Genomic DNA, 22,440 nt, shown 5'->3' with positions numbered 1-22,440 from the left:
GAAAAACCAAACACTGGCTTTAGCGGCAGCCTTTTTTGGCCTGAAGGCCACCGTAGTAATGCGGGCTAGGCTGGCCTCTGATTGAGGCGAATGGCTTTACCTTGGCGCTATCTTGGAAAAAAGAGATGAACCAGTTGGCTGCAACCTGCAACCACATTGCTGGATGCCACTGCATCTCACACACTGGCCCTTTTATGTATGAGAGTAAAGCTCCTGGATATATTCCTTATTTCTTTGTTTGTCGTGAGGATTTCATTTGAAACAATGTCTGCAACACGTACCAGTTCAATTTTGTAAAAGAGCTCATGAAGCGAACTTCTTGGTAGCAGAATGATTGCAGCACGTCATATAACTGCAACGTGACGGGGACCTTTGTTACATTTTAATGCCCCTCTCTCTCTCTCTCGCTCTCTGCAAAAAAATTATCTTTCCAAAGAAAAATATAGCTCACCAAGGCCTTGTCCTCTAGTCTACATAGATTTAGAGATTACATGAAGACATGTATTTCCTTATGATGAGGGTGCAATGATCTAGATAAAGGGTTGCTGTCTTGTTTCTCCTGATGGGTTTGTCAGATTTATAATGACGGTAATGGATGGACTCAGCGGGTCAAAATTCTCTTAGTGGTTCTATCATTGCTCGTAATTGAGTTAATAAACTGAGGCTGATGATTCAAATGTGGCTAAATAGGAAATTTGGGGAGAAAAAAAAGAGATAGAGAGAAAGTGAAAAAGAGAGGGAGTAAGAATCTCATGCATGGAGGCACAAAGGCAATTTAGAGTTGCTGTCAGTTTTCAAGGACACGTCAACTTTAATGAAATGAGCAGCGGCCCAAGTCCTGATAATAGAGCAGTCTTATATGTCCGGTGGGGGCTGTGGATAACCTAACACTGCATCCATGTACTGTGTGTCTGCGATTATGGTGGCCGTAAAATTCAATGTACTCTAATGCTTCATGTCCAACTGATACTCAGTACAAGAAAGTTTGTAGAGAATTAGCACCAAACTGCTAAAGTTCTGTTCCTATATGGTCTATGAGAAACTAACAACTGGATGTACTTCACTCATAATTGCCTCATTAGTCAATTCGAGTGACATTTCTATGGTCGGAATTGAAAAAGTGAGCTACAATGCTTTTAGACCACCACGTATTAAGAAAATGAATTTCAGAGAAGGTGCAAGACGGCTGCAGAAACCCGGCTCTAATTGGCAATCATTTCGTTTTCCGCCTCCCCTCCAGCCAATCAAGATGCAGTGGGTTGGTGGTCAGTGAACACTGTATTTCACCAGCAGGGTTCTGGGGGTAATTGAGGGCAGGAAGAGCTGCTGGGAGGAGACATTTACAGGGGGAAGCTTAATGCATCTTATCAGAAGCAGCAGATGTGGTGGAAGACCCCGTTTAAGACCCTCTAATACCAGGACTCAGAGATGGAGTTGCAGGCGAAAGCTTTCACAAACTCTCCTGGATAGCTATTTCACTGTAGATAATATCACACTCAGTGTACTTTGCGGTCACTCAGATTGCTGGAGCCAAATCTTTCTGCAGCCAGTTTGACAGATGAAGCCCTTGAATGCAAATGGCTGCTGTCTTCCTCACCTGCCAAACATAATCTGCCTGAGGGTCACAACAGCATCAGCTCTATTAGAACTGGGGACTGTTTCTTCATTGAAAGAAGAGCAGACAACGGCACGGACGGCTTTTCTTTATGGAACAATGTTTTTCCGCTCTCCTCCTGCTCGATTAGGCAAGAGTTTGATTGACGGATAGTTCATCTGATCACCTGCCAAGCATTTTTTTCAGGTTAGGTGTCCTGCAATGTTGTATCGCCGTGTTTCCACAGTAGCCCAGAATGGAAAAAACTAAAAACATGGGCACTCAAGAACCTTTTCTCATGTATATATAACTCAAAGGCCACCGTAGTTCTCCATGGTGCTTGTGAAACTGCGGTAACGTGAGCCGCCGACTGTATATCCGCATCACCGCCAGCCGCCGTCCGTTGCTCCTAAAGTTGCACCAACCAAATGGCTGCTGTATACCTGACCTGCCAAACTCAGAAAGTGTGACTCTTTGCCTCAGCAGAAAGCATGTGTTTTCCACCGGTCAGAATGTCTGACTCAAAGCATAGGTGGGCCGAGCAGTGGTAGAACCATGCAAATACTAAGCACTCCAGCACCGATAGAGAGAGTTTCATATTTCCGGCTTACAGTGTGGCTCATTACAAGCCCTTCATAGCAATTCCATCCCCTTCACCGTGCAGGGGGTAGACTTAAAAATACAATGTCTCACTGTGACCCTTGTTAATAGAAATTGTGAGCAACATGTGTGCTGCAGTTGTGTGCAATATGTGACCATCGGGATGGTCGTGTGTTGCCGAGGCTCTCAGTGGTTTAGCGTTCAGATTCACCTGTGAGCAAATGTAGCTTTTTACATTTCATTTTTGTGTCAACAATCAAATTGTAAAACTTCTAAACTGTTCAACTTCAGTAATGTGAACAAGACTAATTTGTACTCTATGTACTCACCTCCATTTTTCTCGTTCTGCAGGACCTGGGTGGGGGCAGTCCTCCTCAGAGGAACTGGAAAGGGATTGCCATCGCTCTGCTGGTCATCTTGGTGGTCTGCTCCCTAATCACCATGTCTGTCATCGTCCTCACACCAGGTAACACTCAGCCGTGATTGGGCCCTGCCGCCTCAATGCAGCTGTGATTTGCTCCGGTTCACGAGTAGCGGTTTTACATGTGTTTTTACGTGCTCCAGTGGTTGCTGTGCCTTCCAAGACTTTTCCACCCCAAAAGTTCAAAAGACATAACATGCAATAACTAAATAGCTGCTCTTATCATGATTCATTCAAAGGTGCACTGTGTCATCCCAAGCCACACGCTTCAGAGAAATAGGACGCATCATTTCACGAAAGCACTTTTATGATCGGCAAGAATATGCAAAATCACAAAAAAACTGCTGAAACTCTTAGAATATTCTCTGGTTACAATCTTCATGTGTGTCGTTGGATTAAAGTTTACATGCATGCTGGTTAGTGTGCTCATTTCAGTTAATATCTCTGCAATGCAAGACATGTACGTCTTTGACATAATGTTTAACACTGTTAACTCTATTTTAATCCAACATTCTGGCCAGATCTCACACATTGCACCTTTTAAAATGTATCAAATAGCCGGTTGATGAGAAAGCTGTTGCTCCACAGAAAATGATCACTCAACACTGCCGTTAATTCAGCTCTACCAAGCGCTTTTGCTTCTTTGAGCTCATTGTTTTGGTTTCAGGGTCAAATTATATTCTAATCAAAGTGTGAAGCTTGTTCAGCTGCTACCAAGTGACCAAACAAATCCATGCAGATCTAAGTATATCATGTTTCTTTAAAAGGATAAACATATTTAAAATGCTGAATGTTAAATGCAGATCCAAAGGGCTGCGAGGATGAGTTTGTAGAATATCAGAAGATGACAGACTTGATCAACACGATGAATGAATTTGATCCATCACGTCTCTCCACTGCTGACGTCTGCCTGGTTTTATATGAACAACTGATCAAATGATTCTGTGTTGAGGAACCCACAGAGAAGCACCATCTGTACAAACATGTCATCTTCTTTCAGCTCGGTGTTCGGGTTGTATGGACAGTTTTAATCTTCGGTAAAGTCGCACTGCTCCCAGCAACGCTGTTTCAAGCTGTTTGGAGTGAAACACCTTTGGCTTTGATTATCCCACGCTACCTGACCAGTCCCAAACGACACAACAGGAGAATGAACATTGGACCTATTTGTCAGGTTGCCAGAAACACAACTCCAAATGAATGTTACATTTGACATATTATTGCTTTTTTCAAGTCAATTTGGTTAACAAGTTAGAAAACTGTACAAAGCAATAATATGTCACATGTTCTGCCCCCAAATAGCATAAAAAAAGCCAGTGCCCACTGTTATGCCTATAGACTATGAAAAAAGCGAGATGTAGTCGCAGTGACATCATCCATTGGTTTGTGGACTATGGTTTTGAAGCCTAAAGTTCAGCATTTTGGCTGTTGCCATCTTGATTTTATCATATTGTCATATTGCATTTTGCAACCAGAAGTAACACAAGAGGATGGAGCTAAGTACAACCTCCGGTTCTGAAAGGTGAAGCTAATGAAAGTGTTTTAAAAATGAATTCTTTGAAATGGCCAGCAGCATGTTACAGCATGAGTATAATATAATATTCAGTAAACATTGTAAACGTGAGTTTATGGTCTCAATTGCTAGTTCCTTCAATACATCACAACGTTTACTTAGTAAATTATGATCCCATTTACAGTAATGGTTATGGTTGCAAAAAGCCAAGATAGAAACTACCAATTCGCTCTACTTGAGGCTTCAAACTGGCCACCCACAAACCAATGGGTCCAGTGATGTCTATGTCCACTTCTTATACAGTACAACTGAACTCTGACTAAAACATTTTTAAGTGACAAAAATGTTATAATTAACTTTCATGAACTGAAAACACACTGTGGAAGGGTTAAAGTCATAAAACGAAAACACGGACCACTCTCAATCGGAGCAGTCACCCCCTGATGGCCATTAGAAAGAATGCAAGTTTAAGGCGTTGGCTTTACTTTTCAGACACTGAGGTTGCACCCTGGTGGTACTAGATGTACCCCCACTACTCAAAACTGTGCTGGGACATGTGAGACCTCCTTAGACCTTGAACATCTCTATATCACACAGCAGTATAATCCTCATTATTATTTGACTACATTAAAATACACTGTATACCTGCTTCCACAATTATGAAAGAAAAGCCCCAATGTTCCACCGATGAAAAACCATCACAATCCACTGCCCATGCAGTGCACTCTCCCCTGGTGTGTCCCACGGTTGGTTACACTTCCATTGCCTCCATAAACAAACATGCTGTGTGGAGTTATCAAGGAAAGCCAATGTGGCTGACATTCAAAATGACTTGGCCCTGCTATTCTGCTCACAATCAGCAGCTGTCCTATTCAGGAGGAGCTTTCAATTGGCACGTTCGCTTCCTGCTAAAGAAATGACATTTCATAATTAAAAATGAAACATTTCCAAGGGCAACAGTTGAATAAATTAAGGCATTTCTATCCCAGTAATGTTCTTATTAATAAACATGTGAAATGCCATTCTCTGAAAAGAATATTTTTAGGTGCATCTTTTTCATTTCCATGGATTTCTTTGTGTTTGAGGTAAATCTGGATTAAAAGGACACTCATACATCGGTCTGCCAAACAAATGTGAACCATTTACTAAACTTGAAAACAGTTTTCCACTGAAAATAGTTGATATTAGTGTGCAGGTTGCAGGAGTAAACAGACATTTATGTCCATTCAACCTAAACTTTAAAGCTACATCCATCAGATGTTGGTCTCTAGCTGGCAGACTTATTTAAGTTATGTTTCCAATGCAAGTCCACTATTCATGTTATTTTGTGCTCAGCTTTGGTCTCCACCAACACTTGATAAAAATATCCTGTGCTTGTGAGATGTTTAATAGATGTTAGCTGTTAACTTTGGGTGGCCGGTTGTGTATTCATGCAGGAAGTCAAACCAAAACAAAAAGCTAAACAGAAGTCAGTTGCTGTGTACAGGAGCAGAGTTGGGTGATGTTTCTCTCTGGGTGTGTCACTATAAGGGACCCCTGTCACATCATTTGATTCATTGTTGCTTTAAAAATATTGATTGATGGAGCTTTACGTTCCAAGCTGGTGAGCGAGACAACAAGGGAAAGGACCCCAATGCCCCTGAACGCAGCACACAGTAACAGTTCAGGGTTTTCTTGTAGAAGTGAAGATGGATGAGTTAACAAGCGGAGGCAGAAGGTCTGAACAGGAGTGGTTGATGATATACAGGTGAACAGGAACAGGCAGGCAGGTATTGATCCAGGCTCAGGTGTAGGGTCCAGGTCATCTGTGGTCACAAAGAAGCAAGATGTCACTGTTGGACCACTGTTGACCGTGAGAAGAAATATGTGTAACACGTCTTTACCCAGGATGCTTTCTAAGACTATTGTTGTACGTTTTCAGGGTCAACTTTGTTTTTTGATGCCGGTAAACATAGAAAAAGAAACAGAAATGTGGTGAAAATGAACCCCAAGGTCAGCTAACGCTGGAGACTATCGGCTTGCCAGATGGAACCAATGTTTTAATAACTGGAGAGAACATCACGCCTTTGTTGAACACCATATCTTACATAAAATGTAAAGCTTCTTAACAATGAATGGCTTGTTTTTTCAGCTGACAGCCAAGCTGGAAGCAACACCAAACTGGCCGTGGAGGATCTGTTCAAACCTGAGTTCAAGGTCCATGACCCGGAGGCCAAATGGATCAATGGTGAGTAATCCACCACATTCACTGTCACCGCCTGGAATCCAGAGCAGTCCGGTTGATTCCTTCAGTGAGTTGGGCACTAAAACGAATGAAAATGCACAATGTATTTTCATACACCGGTCTTTGGCCTGGAGGAGAGTTGATAGGAAGGCTGTGGTTCTAATGAGGCTTCATTGTTTTCTCGTGGCAGACGAAGCTGCCATCGGCAAGTTCCACGGAGTGACAAGATCAGCACACATGAGGCACAGTCGTTATTACGGCCGAGTTATACAACGGCTTGAGTGACAGCCTGATAAACTGACTGCATCACCCGTCCCCTTCTTCATATTGCTCTTCATACAAAACACAGCTTGACACGTCGTTGACATGAACGACATCTCGAGGAGTTGTGACTGTTGTGTGCGAGAGGAAACAACGGCCGAGGGATGACGCGTCTCTCTGCTGCCTCTCCTGCTTTGCAACAGCGAGCCGACAGTTCTAAACAAGGCAGGAATGTTTCAGCCGGGCCTTACGTTGCATGCAGTTATGCAAATTCAGATGCTGGGATTCATTTTCCCTCGCCTTATGTACATTGTATTGATTCCCTTATTTGCCAGAAGGGGATCATATGTTAAGCCTGGAAGGCTTTGGGCTGGAAATAAACCACATCAAGTGAAGTGCAAGAGAATCTGATTATGGTTGGCCGAGGGGGAGGGAGAAGATAACGATACCTCCGAGGGAAAGGGCTGGACAGGATTGCGGCGTTCCCGCATTGCTCTCCGTCTGGCTCCTTTCCTCAGGATTAGTGTGTTTGTTTTGGCTTTCCTCTCCGTCGCCCATCGACTGCGTGCCTCTCCCTCCACGCCCGCGGGGCAAGGGCAAGAGGCGAGGCCTTTCCGTCCATCAATATTTCATTCCCGGGTGACATTTCTCCACTATCTTTCGCAGCTCCATCTCATTCCCCGAGTTGACCTCAGGCTAGACAGAGGGAGCGCCGATGTTGTGCGACGAGGCGGTCCAGAAAAGTCAGCTTCATAAGGTGGTTTGTGGATGGATGGGGCAAAATAGACCCCAGACAAATGGGAGAAGATAACGGACAGACGGGCGAGAGAGGAAAGATTGATCACGAGGATTTGGAGCAAAAATGAGATTTCTTTCCCCCCTAAGTCAGAGGCTTTGGAGGTTTGGGCTTGAAAGTCTTTCATCTCTGTCTCCATTAGAGATAATCTGAACGGGTATATTGTGTGATCTAATGAGTAGTCAAGTGCAAATAGGGTGCAGTAGCATGAAATGCATTTGAGTTACACAGAAACATTTGAACAAATCATATATAAGGTGAATTCAAAGTAATTCTGAGTAGAATCAGACATGCAGCACCCACACAGAGATTGGCAATCGAGTCCGGCTCCTAAAAGCAAGTAGTACCTATTATGTTTTTCCCTTTGTCCACACATAATGCACCAACTACTGGTATGAAAGAGACAAGTATAAACATCTGGGGACTCGTTCATACCTCAGCTAAATGAGCACCCATATAAAGTTTCACAATCTGACATTAGTTAAATGGGCTGCATCATTACATTTGCTGCTCGCTGCGCTGTGATCCATCAGGTACATCGCAATCTCTTTGGTAATTGGGCTACTTTTTCACAGGACATTGTCTCTTGGAAATGCCTCACCTCTTCAACACGGGGATGATGATGATGATGACGACGACTATAACCCCCCAATTACCTGTAGTCTGGACTGGTTAATGCACATCTGCTGATTGGACCATGCACCATTAAATCAATCACACCACAGATGCTCTTACATTATGAAAAGTACTGTGTTTCACACAAATGTGCAGGTTTGCTCTCAAACTGAAATGCATTTGTTTACAGTGCTGCAACACTGCAAGTGTTGTCTGACACTGACTGCAGTGTGACATGGAATTCATTGTCATTCTGATGTGGGTACGGCTGTTAATGACGAAGATCTGTACGGAGATTATAGTGAGACAGCTGGTTAATGTCGGGAACATGTGCAAGAAATGACGTGCAGCGTCTTCTCCAGCTGTTCTGAGTGCATGTGTGTGTGTGTGTGTGTGTGTCCTTCACACCGGTGCATGTGACTGAGAAAGTGACATTCAGCCGCCGCCGCACGTGATTCAGTGAGCGTCTCTTTCCATCAGTATTGTCGCCAGCTCCCCACGCAGGCTGGGCACCCTCAGCCTGTCATTGACAATCTGCTGAGAGAAGGGCATCATATTGTGTTCACATTGGCCCAGACAGCAGAAAATAACACACCAGTTGGCTCACTTAAGCTCTCAAAGCCAGAAACGGTTCACTCAACAGACAATTGGGGGAAGTGGAGTAACATTTTTAGCTTTTTTTTAACTGTTTTTCTGTCTTTGTACTACAAAGGCATTTACTTCAAACATAACACATCCAGTGAAACGTTACCCCGCTGCTTCCACAGCCAATGAACCTAGTCGGAGCATTAGAGAAGTGAGTGTTCTCTGTTAGAAGAACGGGTGACTCACCAGCCTGCTCTCACTCAGTGGCCCTCGGCGTCTTGAAACCTGTAAACTATGCACGCAACAAGAGGATCTGACACAACGTCCTAAACCTGGAGGTGAAAATGAGTTGGACAGCCTTTCCTCCTGTTGAAGCCTGAAGTGCATTCACATTGAGTTACAGAGGCAGGGCATGTAAAGTCCATGCAAAGGTGAGTTAATACACATACCCCCGCGGACAAGTAAATTGAAGCAAAGCCCAGGATAACATATTTCAACTTGAGCTAAAAAATATATGTAATCCTCCTGAGCATGACTCAACTTCATAAATGTTTGGAGCAGAGAGGGAAAAAATGAAAGAAACTTGGGGGAAGAAAATAGTCAGAGGTGGAGTTCTACGATCAGTCAGAGGTGAGCTGTTGAACATGAACACACACACATGCACACACACACACACACACACACACACACACACACACACACACACAGTCAGGGCTAACACTGCTAGCTTGCTAGTTGAACTAAAGTCTCAGAAACAGTGACTTTTCATTGTGTTTTGGTTTTCATATCGCATTGCATTGCAATAGCTTGTTTCAAGTGACCGTAAAACGAATAGCTTACGGATGCTGATCCTGTTTACTAATAGATGAAGGAGTGAGGATACAGTACATGCTTTGGATTCCTCAGATACAACTATGCAGTGATCTATGCAGACCGGATGGCATGCAGCAGATCATAGAATCACAACCAGAGGAGACTTGAGCCTTGACTCTGACTCAAGCCCAAATATTTTAGACTTGAGTTGGACTCTAGTTCAAACACTTGAGGCTTGACTTGGACGTGTGTTGACGATGTGTTGATTTTTTATGTTTCTGATGAACTGAAGTCGGAAGTGTTCCTTTATGTGTCCAGAAAATTCCACTTCTCAAGCTGAATACACTATTTAGAAAAGCTCAAATGCATCATGGCCAAGTTGTTTTTCTGAGCTCTTGGAAAGTTGAGATACGTAGTTCTCATTGGTTGCTACAGACGACGTTGCAAACATATGATTATCTTATAGAATATGATGCATTGCTGTCAGTTTATAAAACACATCATACATGTTAATGCAGCAGTGATATTATTGTAATTAATAATAGTGAAACTGTATACCTACTATGGTAAATGGACATCTCTTTAACACCTTTCTAGTCTTCTGGCTCAACACAAAGCGCTTCACTACTTGTCAACATTCACCCCTTCACACACACATTCTCCGGCCGTTACAGGCTGCCATCCGAGGTGCCACGTGCTAATCCATTCATCCACACACACTCACACACTGATGGCTCAGTCTTCAGGAGCAATTTGGGGTTCAGTCGGATCCGGGGATTGAACTGCCGCTCTTGCAATTAGTGGACGACCCGCTCTACCTCCTGCAGTCTCCCCTTCCAATCAGCCTGGTCCACCTTTTCATCCCCCTCTCCAAAGAAAGACATTACCTTCAACTGCAGCTGTTGGCGTTTCATCTTTTGTATGAACTGTTTGGTCATTTCGGTGCGTCTGCGTCCACAGAGCCAGGTAGACATGGCAGGTCTTTGGATTAGATCAGAGGGAAATCAGCCGCTCGATTCACATTCTCAGCCACAATCTGACGGCTGGCCGAATTGTGGTGGAGAAAAAAATATGAACAGTTCGACAGTAAATTCCTGTTTTCACATTCATCTGCTGCAGAGAGAGAGTTTCACGGTGCGTCTAAACCTCAGTGTAACGTCTTGGAGGGACAAGCGTTACTTTGGTTAGTCACTGCTCATGTGGGAGCCAATCACGGCCCAATATGCAGAAAACTAAAATGTGATGTGCAAACTGGAGACCTCCAGTTCTTAGAGTTTATTTAGTGAAGCACGAGAATATTTTCATATTTTAACCTGTTTTGATTTTGGACGCTAATTTAACTGTTTTGGTAGCAAAAAAACACATAAGAGACACATTATGATTTAAAGCAGAGTATTTTAATACATCTGACATCTTATTTGTTCCTCCAGTTCACATTGATCCTTAATCTACTAGATGCATTTCTCAAATATTATTGACTTTACGTTCGGTTTATGTTGTAGTTTGGATTTAATAATTCATATACGACAGGAATCCTCTGAAAGGATAAATCAAAATGACTGGGTGCGTCTTTAACCCTTGTCCCACTGTAGTCACAAATAAAATATGAAATAGTGAAGAAAAAGACACAGATCTTGTTATTTTAGAGGGTTTACACCTGTGCATTAAACAAACATAGTTTTGTTTTTGAGTATTCAGAAAAGCGCTATATAAATTAAAAGTATTATTATTATTATTATTATTATTATTATTATTACTACTACTATTATTATTCTTATTATTCTTATTATAGTTTAAGACACAAAGGCACATGAGTCTTTCGCTCACTGCTCACCATTGGTCAGCTGCACAGCCTGTCCATTCTCTTCGTTCACTGCAGTCACATTCATTCATTCATTTAGTTTCCCTGAAAAGCAGGTGTGTTGCTGACGGATTGATGAATCGCTGCTGGAGGGTGACTCCTCTGGTTGTATAGAAGTCTATAAGGAACATGAGTTTATGGTCTCTAATTACAAGTCTTCTTCAATACAGCATGACGTTCATTTAGAAAAGTATGGCTTGAGGGCGGGTCTACCTTGTGATTGACAGGTTGCTACCACCTAGTTGTCCATTCTAGGAATTGGCCGTGTTTTGGTACTAGAACTTGAACCCTTTCACTGTATGTTTTCAGTTCACGAAAGACCAACGTACGCGCCTTAAAAGGTCTTCTTCAGGGTTCGGTTGAACTCAGCTCCACTGTTTTGGGTCAACTCTGGTTGCAAAAAACAAAATGCCGACGGGCAAAATGAGGAACTCAAGGCTTCAAAACCGTACTCAACAAACCAGTGGGAGACGTCACGGAGACTGGTCCAGCTCTTTTATAGCTTCTACGTTTTTTTCGAGTACTCTTGCCAAGCTAAGCGGTTTTCTAACCACGGGTACTTATCTTCCCTTAGTACCGTATCCTCTCACATGAATGAATGTCATATCTATCTGACAATACCTCAGAATAATTCATATATTTATGTCAAGCTGAGCCATGGCTCTCCTCATACGTGATGGCTTTACAAGCTATATTATTAGCAGGTCACATGTCAGACTGGATAATGATGCTTGAAGCTGTATACGCAGTAATAGAAGGTGACACCGGCTGAAAGAGACTCACATCATCGTCAAGTGCCTTGTGTCCTTGACGATGATGAATGCTGTTCTGCTCTTGCCTAATTAATGTCATAAGACCCCTAATGCTGGTTCAGCTAATGAGAAATACAGATTTTCATCCAACACATCATCTGCCTCACCTTTTTGAGGGAGTATGGGACTTTACAACATAAATAAGAGTGAAAGAAGAGCTTTGGTTTTAGAAGTGAGGGCTTCAGGCTCCGTTGTGGCTTTTGGGCTTCAGCACATTGTGATGGAAATGTAGTTCACTTCTCTGAAATTTGAAACCAAAATTATATTTCGATTAATTGGCAGATTAATCAATATTGAATACAATGTGAATGGCGGCCCTCAAACCTGTGGATGGTTTCCCCTGAAGCATGCAGAGGAGGATGAGTCCTAACCAGCCTCACAGGTGAGGGAGCCTTCATTTGGCCTGTCAGGCAAAACCCAGGGCACAACAGTCCAATAGAAACTCTGTACAGTTCACAAAGCTTTCGCAGTGAAAACATGGTGATAAGCAACATAATCTCACAGAAATACCAAAAATAACCATGGCCTCCTGGCTGTGCATTAGGTGGTGGTGGCATGTTTAGTAAAATATGTGTCTCTACTACGGATACAATTCATCAAAGTATTTAGGTAACACAACATTAGCTTTGGGATTTAGGCCTATACCTTTAAGATAACTTCTTGTTGTTTCATACGGGACACGGACACTGATTTCCTGGGTGAGAGTCCTGTATTTGATCGCCGCTTCCGCCCCGAACTCCTCCCTACATGGACTGATTTTATTGGGATTACACCTGTCTGCTATGAAACAACGATCCATTGGCATTGTTTCCATGGTGTCGGCACTTTAATCAGGTCGAGGTCATTTCACGTATTTCTGTGCGATAAGGCTGTAATAACTGAAGGCGATGCAGACACATTTATCAACATTTTCATCAACTCAGACATTTTCTCATTAGGATTGTGGCAGCAGGGTATATCAAAGTGAAACTAAATGAAACTCCACAAGGTGCCGAAAATAATATTTTGAGAGCATTGTGAAGGAGATGTGTTCTCTACCCTTAGTGAAAGTACACCCTTGAACTTGCCTGCAGCACAGGAAATGAGAGCCGTCCTCTCTGAAGCTCATCTGTGTCGCCGCACGAGATGCAGCATATGACGTCGTCGTGATCTCTGCCACCGATGTTCCCCTCGGGAGAGCCACTTACCTTGGCACTGACACATCCCATTACTCTCCCTGTGAGGCAGTATATGGTGAATCATTGTTTTCCCTTCCACACCTTTTATTCTGAATCAGGGGTTTGGCATGCGGTGTGAAGCTCTCGGCCAGACTGCCGATGAGCGGGCTGTGACCCAAGCTGCAGGTCGGTGGGGTGTGGATGCGCTGACACACTCCACCTGAAGCTGTATGCTACGAGTGTGTAGACAGATAGTGTGTGTGCACGTGGAGCTACGAAGCAAGGACTCTCTTTCTGTCGGTACGTGTATCTTGAGGAACGCTTGGTGGGTGCTGAGGGTCTGAGGACGTGCAGTGTTGAAGTTGGGACATGCTACCGTAAGAGAAACAATAGCACGTTACGCGCCACCACCTCGTAGCGCATTGTTATTGTGAAGAGGTCGTGGCCATTTCTCCTATTTCCGCTGGATCACGTCGTGTCATCGCGGTCTGCTTCTAAACGGACTTGTTTTCTTCAGCGGATGACCAATCACTCCGCCGTTCAGCTCGGTTGCTCTTCTCGTGTTGAGCCATCAACCCACCTTGATTTTCTTTCATTTTCCCTAATTGGCTACATGATTACGTCAATTCATCTCTATCCCCCTCCCTCCCACTCAGCGTGGTGGCAGGGGAACGAACAGACCAGCCACGTTGCTGTCAGCTGGCAACGATCTGCAGACCGGGTTGCTCCATATGGATCGCTAGCGACGAAAAAGGGTCTTGAAAAAAAAGCAAATTGCATTCTTTTTTAGACTGCTTTTCCACTTGCATGCCTTTGCACCATCATTCTCAGGGGTTAATTAGGAATTGCATGCTCTGGTGCCTCCCATTAATTAACATTAGAGACTTCCCAAGCTGTGCTGGGAACTGCCGCTAAAGCACGAGTGCAGGAAAGACTGCTTGTGTGTGTGTGTGTGTGTGTGTGTGTGTTGATCTTAGCATTCAAATGCGTGTAGCACATACACAGGACTGCTAGAGCGTGAAGGTTGTTAATGGCTGCATGCTACTGCCCGGCAGATCCGGAGCTGAGAGCAGCCGGACAGCTGTGAGGACACGGAGGGATAAACGTGTCAATGTGCCGCCTCTGTCTGTTCTGGTCGTCCTCTCACGGACTAAATATTGTGGGGAAACCATTCTCATTTGTAGATTGACCCTCCGTTAAGCCTTCCGTTTCTCCCTCTCATGCTCTTGCTCATCGTGTGTGATTTTAAACAGAGACTGTGCCAACGGGCCTCTGAGTGGGTAAATCCTCACCCATCATATTGTTCATAGGCTCAATATAATAATGCAATACATGATAGCCTTTCTACAGGAGTAGCTTTTCATATTTATTGGACATTTTGTTAGTTTCCTTTATTAGAGCCGTTGCATAATTTTCCCAAAAACACACAAACAGCCAATATGATACCAACAGTGATGTCATCTTGAACCTATAAGTAAAACATAAATCAAAAAATATATTAATTGCAAAAAAAGCAATGTGTTTGAATTTTTTTCATTCACAAAAATGTTGCAAAGATATGAAATTGGCAAACGTAAAATCAGAGTTTGCCCACAAATTAAATACAGTTTGAAGTTATTTTGGCAACACAATACCAGTGGAAAGTCAATTCTTTATAAAACTCTGTAAATGTTCATAATCACGACAACATATAATAACAAGGTTTACGAAGTATTACAAGGGGTGGACATAATGCATTATAAATTCAGCCATTCATAATGCTTCATACCGCCATTAGCCCATGTGACACTGTGTGGAGCCCGGGTTACACGGCACAATATAACTAGCAGAGCTGTAGCCAGTTATAAAGACAGAGAGAACTGCTCTCATGATCAGATTATACATTCTGGAAGTTTCTGAACTGGAATCATGTCTTATATGTATTCAAAGTGTATTCAAAAACAGTTACTTCAAACACGAGCGCCGACAAGTATCCATGGGAGGCCGGCAGTGCAGACACTCCTCAGGCAGAGGATGTGAGGAAAGAAAGAGGATTTACCTTCTTTTGAACAACAGCAGTCCATTACTTCAAGAAGTGATAACCACTAGCTTCCACTTAGCGAGGTCTATGCTACCAACACAACACCAAGGGGTGGACTGTGAGGTCGGGCCTGATCACAGCCCCTACAGTGCATCGTGTTAGCTTCATCCTCTGCATCACAAGATAACTCAACCACACAAAAAAGTGGACAAATAGCTTCCAAAATAGAAAATCCTAACGGTGCTGTCAGGTAGACATTGTGTCGCGGTGCATGACGTTAACGCTGGAAAAAAAGAGAGTGAAACACTGGTGCAATAAAGTGTCTCTGGAGAGAGAGAGAGAGTGTGTGCATGTGTGTGAGAGACAGAGGGAAAGAGAGCATGACGGCTGGAAAAGTAGTTCTCGCCCATTGATTTCCAACTAACAGGAAACAGGAGCATCAGTGTCAATCAGCGACACCATTTATCGTTGGGAGGAGAGGAACACTCACACTTCCGTACGCCGTTATTCTGAAATGACCCACTGCAGCATATAGCTGATAGGAAACAGGAACTAAAGGCCTTAACACGCCAGATTTGTTGTGGAACGGTTGTTTTTGTCACGAGTGCTTTTACACAAAACGCAAACAGTATGCAGTGAAACAGCTCAGTCAGTGTTTTTTTCTGAACAAGGTCAGAGCTTTTTGCGACGCAAATGAAGGAAACAACCACTCAACACTTGCACTATAGATCCAAACATGCATGTGTTATGTTTAAGTCCTTTGTATTGGAGTAAAATACAATTATTTATTATCCTAGTATTATAACATTTCTGGCTGGGTATTCTCGCTTTCATTTTTATTCTCTCTATATCTCTTCTTCGACTTAAAATATATTGATGCAGCATGCTATTTGATGGTCTTATATTCACATTGAAGGCCCATTTTGTCACTTAAGTCTCATGAGACCTCATGGTGGAGGTGGGAGGTGGAGCTATGCTGCGACCATGAGGCCACCATGTTGAGTCCTGAGAAGAATCAATCAGCTAGAATCATGTCGCCTTTACTACTAAATCATTGTAAATAATTCATATGTACCGGTACAATGAGACATAGTTGTGATCTAAATGCGGTACCTTGCTGTGATACTAAGATGGGGTGTGTTTGTCTGATGACGAGCCCTTGTCATTGTTAAAGACCATTCGGTGGGATTCTAGCAAAAGAGGGTATTGATTGGCTGGCGCCTGCCTGCGGAGGGAAGACGGTGATATATTGGATGAAGAAGAAGAGCTGGCAGATCTCAGCAGCAGACCTGCAGAGGGTTAAAAAGCACCAATCACACTCCATTCACACAGAGTACATTTCATATGAGGAAAAAGGGTATTTCTCAGCAGCTATATAGCATTTATTGTACTCCACACACGGTTCTGCCTCACCGGATCCATACACTTCTAAAATTAGTAATTTTAAGGTTGAATGGCAGAACTTTAAATATCTCAGATTTTCTCAAAAGGCTTTTTTTTCCCCATGTGACTGTGAAATGGCTTAGTGCCTCCAGGTTTGCTATCTCGTAGGCTAGTTGAGGCTGTCGTTGAAATCTTTTCATAGCATTTTGTTTGAGGGTGGAGAGAAATACTAGATTTATTCTTCCCTTTATTCGGAATCCCATCCAAAAATAATGAAATAATAAAATAGGAGACGGGAGGCTTCAAAATTGCAGGTGCATCACAAATGAAAGTGAAATACAGTTTGCATCCAAATGATTTGGACGGGAATACATTACACTTTGGATGAATAAAACTCTCAAAAACACACATACTGTTTTCCTTTCCAGGCACATTTGAAAAGAATACGGAAGAGACAGACGTTCCACAATTAATTGGAAATCCATACAGTTATTAATGTAGAAATGTACAGCAGTAATGGCTCTGCCATTTATTAGTGCACAATGTATACTACAGTACAATTGGCCATAATGTACATGTATTATGCTCCAGTATAATACATGTATATCTTGAAAAGTATATGTTATAGTACTGTGAAGTACAGTATACAGTAACATAAGATAGTATAGAGCTGAAAAGAGACACTGTGTGCGGCAGAGACCTGTCAATCACCTTGTAGCCCCGCCCCTAAAGCCTCCCCTGCTTTATGGTCTGTTTGACTCTAAATAACCATCATTTACTAAATGAACATCATGCTGTATTGAAGAAGACTTGAAACTAGAAATTGAGACATGAACTCATGTTTACAATGTTTACTGAGGGAATAAATCAAGAGAGAAGTAGAGTCATTTATATAGACTTCTATACAACCAGAGGAGTCGCCCCCTGCTGGTCAGTAACGAGGATGCAAGTTTTAAAACACTTCCTCAATGGCTTTGTTTAGCGAAATTGTGGTTTCTCTGCATAATATTTGACATACTTTTGCCATTAAATGCTTTGAGTTGTCTTGTCCTGGCAGTTTATTGAAACGTTCATGATAGTCACACAACTTTTGCTTCCATTCATATTAGTAATAAACACATAGTGCCAAATAAGTCTCCTGTTGAGATCTTGGAACATGCATAGCTAAAATCAAGAAGCACGAGCAGTCACTTGCTCAGACAGCAAACAAACCCCCGGTGTAGCTTCAGGCTAGTCGACCCCTGTTGACCTGTCCATCCGATTGGATTTCTTGCCCCCTTCAGACTCTGTTACGGGGACGTCACTACGTTCACAGATAACGGAGTGAATGCAAGAAATATCGGCCAAAGCTGCAAAAACGAGAGCCAAGTTGACTCAGTCCAGACATATCTTTCAAAGCTGGACGAGCTGCCAGGATAGACCTCAAACTGCAGGTACTGTTGTGTGTCTGACGTTCTGTCTACTCGCTCTCTCCCTCACAGTCCATAATGGCCGTCACCACAATGACAACAGCTCTTAAACCTCTCAGCCCACACTCGCTCTGTAAATGTACCTTTTTATGTCTAGCTGCCCTATGGTGGACTCCTTGCATCTTCACAGAGACTATTAATGTAACCTTTTGAGCTGTCACTTTTGATAGAGAGGGATATGTTTGTAAAAAGCAACCTCCGGCTGTGTTTTTGTTGGATTAGTCTTTTTGCCAGCAAGGACATAAACAGGAAAAGTTATTATTTTATTATATGCGTTAATCTTCCTGAGGGAGGAGCCGATGCTCATTCAGCAAATGATCTTCCTTTTCAGATTGACTTTGACGCTCACGTGCGTCAACGTAGCTACACATTCAAAGGGAGACTTCATTGACGTCTATCTTGGCACGCCGACTATGGTTTGGTAAAATCTCAGATCCAATGAGATCCGTCCTGGTTGGTTTGGCGTCCCTTGTGGTTCAGGTGTTAACAGCACTTCATTACTGCAGTTTCCAGTGTTCTGGCGGCAGCACACAGGGGTTGAGCAGCAGCTTTGTTCACACTTCTACGAGACATCGACCTCTCGTCCATGAGTAGACCCAAGCTTCTTTCTGCACGGTGATGGGTGTATTATTATTATATGTATGAGAGCCATGCAGTCCCAATAAATTGTCGACATCTCTTCAACTCACACCAAAACAATGTGGTTTGATAAATAGCACTATGAAAAAAAAAATGTCTTTTTAAATTTTGGAGGTAAACTGTCCCTTTAAGTAGCAAAAACTATAATTTTTAACCTTGGAAGAAGCAGATCAGAACTCGCCAAATAAGGATTTTTTGTGAATAGTGATTATGGTTCATCTAGGAAAGCAAAGCAATCTAATTAGAATCCCCCCCACCATCTACCAGAAGTGTGACAAATAAAGCACATTCATGAAAGAAAGATGGGGGTGGGTTCAGGTTTAAAGTGAAGCAATATCATGTAATCCTCAGAGATTCAAGAGCAATGCGACCTCCTACAGTATGTTCATACAGTGGCATGCATGCTCTGCGAAATCTTTCCCAAAATACATCTAAAATACGTCTTCGCTATCGGTTGACTCAACTGAGAAGAATTAAGGTTTTTCACATGTATTCGTGAATATGAAAAAAATGTCATTGGACAGTACACCACTTAGCAGGGCTGGAACAGCTGTGTCTGGTTGCAGTGTAATCCTAGTCGATCCACTTTGCACGCAGGTCTCGGTGCCGCTGTCCCCCCAGGGCCATAAGGGCCAATGCATTATGGAGTGACATTCATATCCCATCTATAACCTGCAGCACCCTGCCATAGGGCTGTGACATTTCACTTCATTAAGTCCTTGGTTCATTTGATGTTCTGGTCCCAGATACAGGGCCGGTGTGAAAGGATGGCGCTCAACGATGAATTAAACATGGCGGGTTTAAATATAGACTTCTTGGGACAAAGGGGGCAGTATAGCTTCTCATTCCCCAACCCTCTCACGTCCCCTGACATCATCGCCTGACTGACGGCTGATGGAGACGCATTTTAAATGGTATCCTCCTTCGCTTACCAGCAACAAATCCCACAAAAAGAACAAATCCGATAATATATTGATGCAACTAACAACTGTTGTGTGATGTGTGCACCTGCAATTTCAGCTGCTGTCTCTCCATTGTTGTCCAAACACACACCAGTGAGCCACAAGGCTGACGTATTCCTTCATTGCCATGAGCATACATACTGCAGTATATGTTGACTCAATCCCACACATGCTGCCATAAATACCACTGCATATAAATCCCTAGTGCCTAACAAATGCACATATTACTCCGGATGTATTACTGTTTGCCAAAACCTAAAGAGCTCAGCTATATTAGGATATTATTTAAAAAACCAATGATACAATATATTTGTAAGCCGTATTTAAAGATGCATGTCTACATAAGAAATAAGAGTGAGATTGATACTGAGTGCAACAGTCAGACTGAAATGTTATTGATGTTGGTGTCTTCAAAAAATAAAATATATCATGTTATCAGTCTTATCCTTATCCTGGTATAACTGACTTTTGGGCCAAACTTTAAAGACAACACTATCACCTTATGAAGTTGATCTGTTCAAAGAGTTGCCCATTTAAACATCTGGCTGACAAGGAGCAGGATAACTGTTCATTCATTCATTTGGAGTGGTTTCCTCCCAACACGTTGTAATGCAAGCCCAGTGTGACTTGTTTTTGCTCTGCTTTGGTCTCCACCAGCACTGAGAAACATATCTGTCTCCTGAGCTGCTGAACGCTCCACTGTGTTCTCAAACCTGATGCTAATTGTGTCTGTAGGCAGTCTTCTGCCGAGCCCGTCGCGTACAGTGGGTTTATCTACGCTTGTTTGTGACATTCAGCGGCGAATGGAAAAGATTGATGAGACCGGCGAGACCGAGCCAACAGTGAGACGTCTGGCTGTCGCAGCAAAGAGACACTAATACACTCTATAACGCTTGGTATACGAATCTCTGTGAGCGAGCCCTTTCACATTACACAATGTCACCTGATTCATGACCATTTTTATTATGGAAATATAGATTAGTGCAGCTTGAAGAATGTGAGTTATTAGACTTTATTTTCAAATAGATGTTCAAATGGGGGATACAATCTAATGCAGTATATTATTGAGTGTTGCAGCTCCTTAAACAGCTTCAGTGATTATTCTTAACATGGTGACATCAAGTGTAGATTTTAAGTTAACAGTTTGTGTCTTCAATCTTCCAGAGGGAACTACGGGGTTAACTGGCATGGACTACAACATAATGTGCGTCCTATATCACGAATGAAATGACTGCCCTTGATTAACACATTCAATAATGTGCGCCGTGTCAGCGACACTTGCTTAGCATTACAAATCACATGTGGATGGTATCGGGCTTGCAGAGCAGTCGATGAAGAGAAATGAAGGAGAGGAATCAATGAACTGCAGTTACTCAGCTCCATATTTCAGAAAGCTTTAAAACACATTCTGGAGCCCCATTCCTACTGGACAAAAAAAAAAAAACTAACACCCACTAACATCAGAATTCTGTCCATCCATGCCTGGGACTAATGACTTCAGTAGAAACATGGCAGTTGGGTGGACACGCTAAATGTCCCTCTCTTCAAGCGTTTTCTTTGCCATCTCGGTCACAAATCCTGTCCGGGAAAAAGGAAACCAAAAGGCATACTCACCTACAGGCAATGGGAAAGGACTCTATCACCTCTTTTTAGCAGGGTTTTCCCACGTTCAAAACATCCCTTTAACTCATTATTTACCACACAGCTCGTCTCAGAAACCTTTGAGCGCCTCTCAGCCACTTAAGCAAATAAAAGGTAGCGCTTGCTTACAAGATACCAATTAAAGTGAGTCTGTGAAGCGTGCCAGTACCACCTGTCCATCTCCAGAAAGTGGTTGTTGCATTCCTTTGGTACAATTTAAGTAGAAAATGCACACAACCAGCGCTCATACGCCTGCAGTCATTCACTTTGCAGACCCTGCTTTTCCCCAATGCACTGAAATGGAAAAGTAGCTGCAGAGCCATGTGCAGGAAGGATGTGTGTGGTTACACACAGGACAGAGAGCTTTTCTTATTCGTAGTACGGCTCAGTGAGAATTAGTTTGTTCTCAAGTAGGATGACGGACGGTGTCACCACAATGAAAGAAAAACCACATGTTGATATGATGTTAACAAAAAGAACAGCAGACAGCTGGGTCTGAATTAAAGTTAATCTGCATCTGTCTTTTGAAACATACTCGAGGTGCACTGAAACCTCACAGGTTTCCAGGGTGGCAGACTCACATGTTTCTCATTTCATGTGTATCCCTGCATTGTTACTGGTATAATTACCTTTTTTTTGTGTTTTCCAATGATTTCCCAGTTCACACCATTCCAATGTTGTCACATTAGGTAGTGAGAGCAAGAGGAGTAAAGGTCACATGTGCGTCTTGTAGAGAAGATGCATCTACACGATTTAATCATCTGGTTAGCAATCCAATCCAATCCAATCCAATTACACTTTTGCTTATTTGAGACCAAGACATGCAAAGTGCTTATTCACGCCTAACCTCGTTGGTTTGGCTCAAACAAACCCGAGTGCAGTTTGTGAAGCTGTGCATTGAACCCTGGTAGGAACCAAACCACAGGGCAGAGGCTGCTTGAAATGGAGGGTCTAGGTCCTGTAGAGAAACAACAGCATGTTTTAATGCAGCAGTTAGTTGTTTAGTTCAGAAAGTGATTTTATATTCAGTCAGTAGAAGTGGTGTAAATCAATCACGAGCAATCAATCCAAAGCCGT

At 42.8% G+C, this 22,440-nt stretch overlaps 1 protein-coding gene across 1 annotated transcript in view; it reads left to right on the top strand.

The window, feature by feature from the left end:
• The window catches only part of dpp10 (dipeptidyl peptidase like 10), a gene marked incomplete at both ends in the record, with an annotated part of 187,520 nt that overhangs the window by 100,736 nt on the left and 64,344 nt on the right, over nt 1-22,440 (top strand). The window contains 2 exons of the mRNA XM_079231365.1: nt 2,546-2,660; nt 6,257-6,352. Coding sequence (XP_079087491.1) covers nt 2,546-2,660; nt 6,257-6,352 — 211 coding nt within the window. The remainder of the gene's footprint in view (nt 1-2,545; nt 2,661-6,256; nt 6,353-22,440) is intronic.

This window comes from Taurulus bubalis (genome assembly GCF_910589615.1).
Source record: "Taurulus bubalis genome assembly, chromosome: 15".
Classification (NCBI taxonomy): domain Eukaryota; kingdom Metazoa; phylum Chordata; class Actinopteri; order Perciformes; family Cottidae; genus Taurulus; species Taurulus bubalis.
Note: the sequence above shows the minus strand (reverse complement) of the source record. Positions and strands in the feature narration are given on the sequence as shown.